The 5,385-nt window shown below is 44.0% G+C and overlaps 2 protein-coding genes across 2 annotated transcripts in view; one reads left to right on the top strand and one right to left on the bottom strand.

The window, feature by feature from the left end:
* Window positions 1-5,385, top strand: part of LOC119594116 (guanylate cyclase soluble subunit beta-2-like) — a gene marked incomplete at its 5' end in the record, with an annotated part of 17,953 nt that overhangs the window by 6,568 nt on the left and 6,000 nt on the right.
* LOC119594115 overlaps window positions 1,802-5,385 on the bottom strand; it is a 9,666-nt gene continuing 6,082 nt past the window's right edge. Inside the window, exons 11-16 of the mRNA XM_037943174.1 lie at window positions 5,123-5,347; window positions 4,677-4,895; window positions 2,613-2,755; window positions 2,417-2,516; window positions 1,980-2,130; window positions 1,802-1,876 (exon numbers count right to left, since the gene is read on the bottom strand). Coding sequence (XP_037799102.1) covers window positions 2,093-2,130; window positions 2,417-2,516; window positions 2,613-2,755; window positions 4,677-4,895; window positions 5,123-5,347 — 725 coding nt within the window. The 3' untranslated portion in view covers window positions 1,802-1,876; window positions 1,980-2,092. The remainder of the gene's footprint in view (window positions 1,877-1,979; window positions 2,131-2,416; window positions 2,517-2,612; window positions 2,756-4,676; window positions 4,896-5,122; window positions 5,348-5,385) is intronic.

The following is a 5,385-nucleotide window of genomic DNA, read 5'->3' as shown; positions in this document are numbered from 1 at the left end:
AAATAATAAAATAAAAAATCCATCATACATTCAACTTTGCAAAACGTCTTCAGGTGTCGATTCTAATTGTCATTGTCCAGAATTTGCAAGAGAGGTGTAATTAATCTATAATGTGTTTTATACACGCAAACGATCATTCTCTTTTAAGAATCCAAAGTAGTTTGGTAGTTGCTATTTTCCAACAGCCAATAGAAGGGTTTTGATTTGTGTGCAATTTCTACTTTGTTTTGTTACATTGTAATTTCGCGAATCATTTCAAAATATTATTTTAAAAATAACAAGGGATTGTTGATGCGGTTTTATATATATGATGTAACCTATTTGTTGTATATATTAAATACAGATGACATAACTATCAAATTGTGATTTTTACAGATTCTTTCTGTAGTCTTTTTGGTATCAGATTTCCATCTGCTGGAGAATACAAGCATTATAATTAAGACCAAATATAAGATTGCTAATGATGATATAAATGAAACACTTTGTTATTTTTTTTATTAATCATATATTCAAATATATCCCAGTACCCACTATACCACATTGTAATAAATCTGAGTTGGAAATTCCTCCGAGAAAACATATATTAAACTGAGATACCAACCTTCTCGTGAAGTGTTCGCTGACACGGTGGACAGATTAGTAATTGTTCATTCCGTAATGCAATGTGTATGTGAATGTGAAAAATATTAAAATTATCATGCAAGTGAAATATTTCTGTATGTACACTGCAGTAGATGAGAAGAATGCTGCCAATGCTGCCGAAGACATCCATAATGTTATAAATATAGGGGAGTTACAGCTACGTTGCTTACTATATTTTCATAGACAATCAACTTATGGACGGCACAATTCAGTTTATGTACAGATTACAAAAAATAACAATATTTACAGTACACACATTAAAGTTATATTTAAACAGTAAAAAATACTAATGTATTTGACAACCATAAAGTTTAGCAATAAGAGCAATTGGTAAGTAAACACATATCCACAAACAAAATAATTAAAGCTGCCGTTAAGTAATCAAGATTAACATCGAGCGATATATAAAGACATCATAAACTTATCAGGGAAATGTTTAATCTGAATGAGTAAAACTATGATCTTAAACCATGCAACATACAAAAGGAGACAGATATCATGTAAACAGTGATACCAGTCAACTGTTTTTACCTCAGCACAAGATTCCTTCGCATCTACCTTATCGAGTTCTTGATGGCTGCCAGTCGCTGGTGCACCAAGTGGAGGTCCTTCAGTCTCTGAGGCGTACCGAAGGTCGCGCTCGAAGGGCTAATGGAGTAGCTGGAGGACGACAGCCGGACGGACTCTTCCCGGTTTCCCGAGAGGGAGTCAGCGTGGTCCACGTCCTTGGCCAGGAATGGGGTGTCGCTCAGGTCCGCCACACTCTGTGAGCGATCGGGTGCCTTGGGGGCTTCGTGGGGTCCTTTGCCGAAGGTGGAGAACGAGAGGGATGCGTCGGGGCACTGCCAGCTACTGAAGTTGTTGCTGAAATTCAAGTAGTTGCTCTTCATCGGCGTCTTCTTCTCGAGGATGGCTGTGAAGTCCTTCCAGATGGAGAGGTCGAGGAAGCCTCCGCTACTCTTGCGTGGCGTCTCCTCCTCGGTCGCCTGAGACGTTTTCTCGTCGAAAATCACCTCCGACGACTCGCTCGATCTGATTTCGGGGAACTGGGGGTTGAAGGAAGCATTTTGCAGCTTGATGCCGTGGAGGCTAGTGGTGCTCCCTCGGTTCTCCTTGTTGTCGCCTCCGACGTGTTCCCATGTACATTTCCTCTTTTTTCCTGCCGATGGTGGCGACGAGGGTGCAGCTAACGCACTCAGACTACCGGCGAGAGATGTTAGATTCTCCAAAATGCCTGTAAGAATTAAGGAAAGAAATAAGAAATGTGCCATTCATCCAGTGCTTCTATATTTTCTAGTCCGGAAGCAAAGAATCACAGAAAACGAAGGTCATTTTACCTGAAATTTCGTCCCCAATGCTTCGGTGCGTGTTGTGGCTGACGGTGTCCTCTTGGGATATTAGATCCGACACCTCCCTGAGCGCCGTCATGTTCTGCTGTCCTTTCAAGGTCTTAAGGGGGGCTGCTTCCGGCCCCCTTGCTATTTGGATCTGCGGAAGTCGGAAGGAAGAATTGAAAAACGTTTTAATATATAACACGGTTAAGTAAGTTAGGATTTAAAAGGGAATTAAATAATTTCCATAGTCATAATTAAGCAGGGAACAAATATAAATCCATAGCTTACATTACCTACCCCCACACGCAGTATATACATATAAACATGCACATATAATACAACAATAATAGTTATAAAAGAAATGAGAAAAGGCAAAAGATTTTCGAAGGAAAGACAGGCGAGTGAAGACAAGAACAAATACTCTGAAGCACCACACTTGCCTCTCCGTCCATCTTCAGCGACAGCGGAAGTTCCCGACGGGTGAGGGGGAAGCGCGGCTTTGTTTATCGCCCCGTCGATGTCCAAGTTAATCTCCTTCACCTACACACATGGAGAAATAACTCGATAAATGAAAAAGATTAGGATATGCATTGTTGTCAGTTGCTCCTGGCGTCCACTCGACTTCCACAGCCTTACCTTGAGCGAGAAATTTCTTCTGGATGACCTGGCCGAGGGCGGGAGGGTGTTGGTGGATCTGCTCAGGAACTTTGTGATGTCAATGGATGTGTCGCAGCCCAGAGTCTCGCTGGCTATGGCCTGCATCGATCTGGAGTGGTGCCCTGGGAACATCAAAAGGTTGTTTAAGTTTCTTAAGGCTACCGTTGTACGGAGTAGGGTTCATTTGCGAGGTGACCGGTTTATCACGGAATGTAAGTTGCTCGATTCTGCTGCGGTTGTCTACAGGCATATCTTGTATCTTCTCAGTTAATGAATAATACTTATCTATGCTACGCTTCACAAGAGTATCCAAAAGTGATAACTAAACTTTAAAACCTAATTTTGCACGAGGGGCTAAACTACCCAGTCACTCCTTCGGGAAATAAAAACAAGGCCACCCAGTCACTCCTTTAGTACGAAGAAAAACAAGGCCACCCAGTCACTCCTTTCGTATGAAGAAAAACAAGGCCACCCAGTCACTCCTTTAGTACGAAGAAAAACAAGGCCACCCAGTCACTCCTTCGGGAAATAAAAACAAGGCCACCCAGTCACTCCTTTAGTACGAAGAAAAAACAAGGCCACCCAGTCACTCCTTCGGGAAATAAAAACAAGGCCACCCAGTCACTCCTTTAGTACGAAGAAAAACAAGGCCACCCAGTCACTCCTTTAGTACGAAGAAAAACAAGGCCACCCAGTCACTCCTTTCGTATGAAGAAAAACAAGGCCACCCAGTCACTCCTTTAGTACGAAGAAAAACAAGGCCACCCAGTCACTCCTTTCGTATGAAGAAAAACAAGGCCACCCAGTCACTCCTTTAGTACGAAGAAAAACAAGGCCACCCAGTCACTCCTTTAGTACGAAGAAAAACAAGGCCACCCAGTCACTCCTTCGGGAAATAAAAACAAGGCCACCCAGTCACTCCTTTAGTACGAAGAAAAACAAGGCCACCCAGTCACTCCTTCGGGAAATAAAAACAAGGCCACCCAGTCACTCCTTTCGTACGAAGAAAAACAAGGCCACCCAGTCACTCCTTCGGGAAATAAAAACAAGGCCACCCAGTCACTCCTTTCGTACTAAGAAAAACAAGGCCACCCAGTCACTCCTTTCGTATGAAGAAAAACAAGGCCACCCAGTCACTCCTTCGGGAAATAAAAACAAGGCCACCCAGTCACTCCTTTAGTACGAAGAAAAACAAGGCCACCCAGTCACTCCTTTCGTATGAAGAAAAACAAGGCCACCCAGTCACTCCTTCGGGAAATAAAAACAAGGCCACCCAGTCACTCCTTTCGTATGAAGAAAAAACAAGGCCACCCAGTCACTCCTTTCGTATGAAGAAAAACAAGGCCACCCAGTCACTCCTTTCGTATGAAGAAAAACAAGGCCACCCAGTCACTCCTTTCGTATGAAGAAAAACAAGGCCACCCAGTCACTCCTTTCGTATGAAGAAAAACAAGGCCACCCAGTCACTCCTTTAGTACGAAGAAAAACAAGGCCACCCAGTCACTCCTTCGTATGAAGAAAAACAAGGCCACCCAGTCACTCCTTTCGTACGAAGAAAAACAAGGCCACCCAGTCACTCCTTTAGTACGAAGAAAAACAAGGCCACCCAGTCACTCCTTTCGTATGAAGAAAAACAAGGCCACCCAGTCACTCCTTTCGTATGAAGAAAAACAAGGCCACCCAGTCACTCCTTTCGTATGAAGAAAAACAAGGCCACCCAGTCACTCCTTTAGTACGAAGAAAAACAAGGCCACCCAGTCACTCCTTTCGTATGAAGAAAAACAAGGCCACCCAGTCACTCCTTTAGTACGAAGAAAAACAAGGCCACCCAGTCACTCCTTTAGTACGAAGAAAAACAAGGCCACCCAGTCACTCCTTTAGTACGAAGAAAAACAAGGCCACCCAGTCACTCCTTCGGGAAATAAAAACAAGGGCACCCAGTCACTCCTTTCGTACGAAGAAAAAACAGGCTACCCGGTCACTTCTTCGAGAGGAAGAGGGTAAAAAAACATCCTCTAAGCCTATTTATAATATATATAATACCCGACATGTTAGATCCGCCTGCACGAGCGCGAACCTCCCCAAGGCGCGACATCGACTTCGAGAACCGTGTCAGGGGCTTCTGCTGCTGGGAATTCTGGTCCGAGCTGGCGGGTGGTGGCTGTGGACTGTCGGAGGCTCTCCTGCTTCGGGTCCTCGATGCCGGTGTTGCCACGTCGACGGGAATGTCCCTTATGTCTGAGGTGAGGAGCTGTTGTTTTTCTAGATAGAAAGACAAATTTAGAAGCATTTTTTAATTACTGAGGAGAAAATGGAAAAATATTCTAATATACCGAAGGAATAATGAAATCATTCTCGTAAAGCACTCAACGAAAAAAATCGCCAAAAGCAAAATCTGAAGACAATGAAATGAAATGAAAAGCACATCACTCAAAGCAGCTAATAAAGGAAAAAAAAAACATCCATAAAAAAAGGAAAATATCCCTCACGTGTCGCTGTCAGCTTGGGGATCTTGTTTTGCGCCCCTGAATTCTGGCGGCCATTAAACTCATTGAGATCGTCCTCCGGGTTTAGATTGTCCTCGTTGAGAGAGGTGGCGAGGCGGGAGAGGAGAGTGAGGGTCAGCTGGACTCGCTTGATCATGCTGCGGTGACGGGACAGGTCGGTTGGGGTCGCCGACAGCGAGGCCACGCTGCTCTTCACCTCGTTTACGGCTGCAACGCAGAACAAAAACTGTTGGCTTACTCGGATC

Source organism: Penaeus monodon, chromosome 33, assembly GCF_015228065.2.
Source record: "Penaeus monodon isolate SGIC_2016 chromosome 33, NSTDA_Pmon_1, whole genome shotgun sequence".
Lineage (NCBI taxonomy): Eukaryota > Metazoa > Arthropoda > Malacostraca > Decapoda > Penaeidae > Penaeus > Penaeus monodon.
This window is presented reverse-complemented; position numbering and strand designations above follow the sequence as displayed.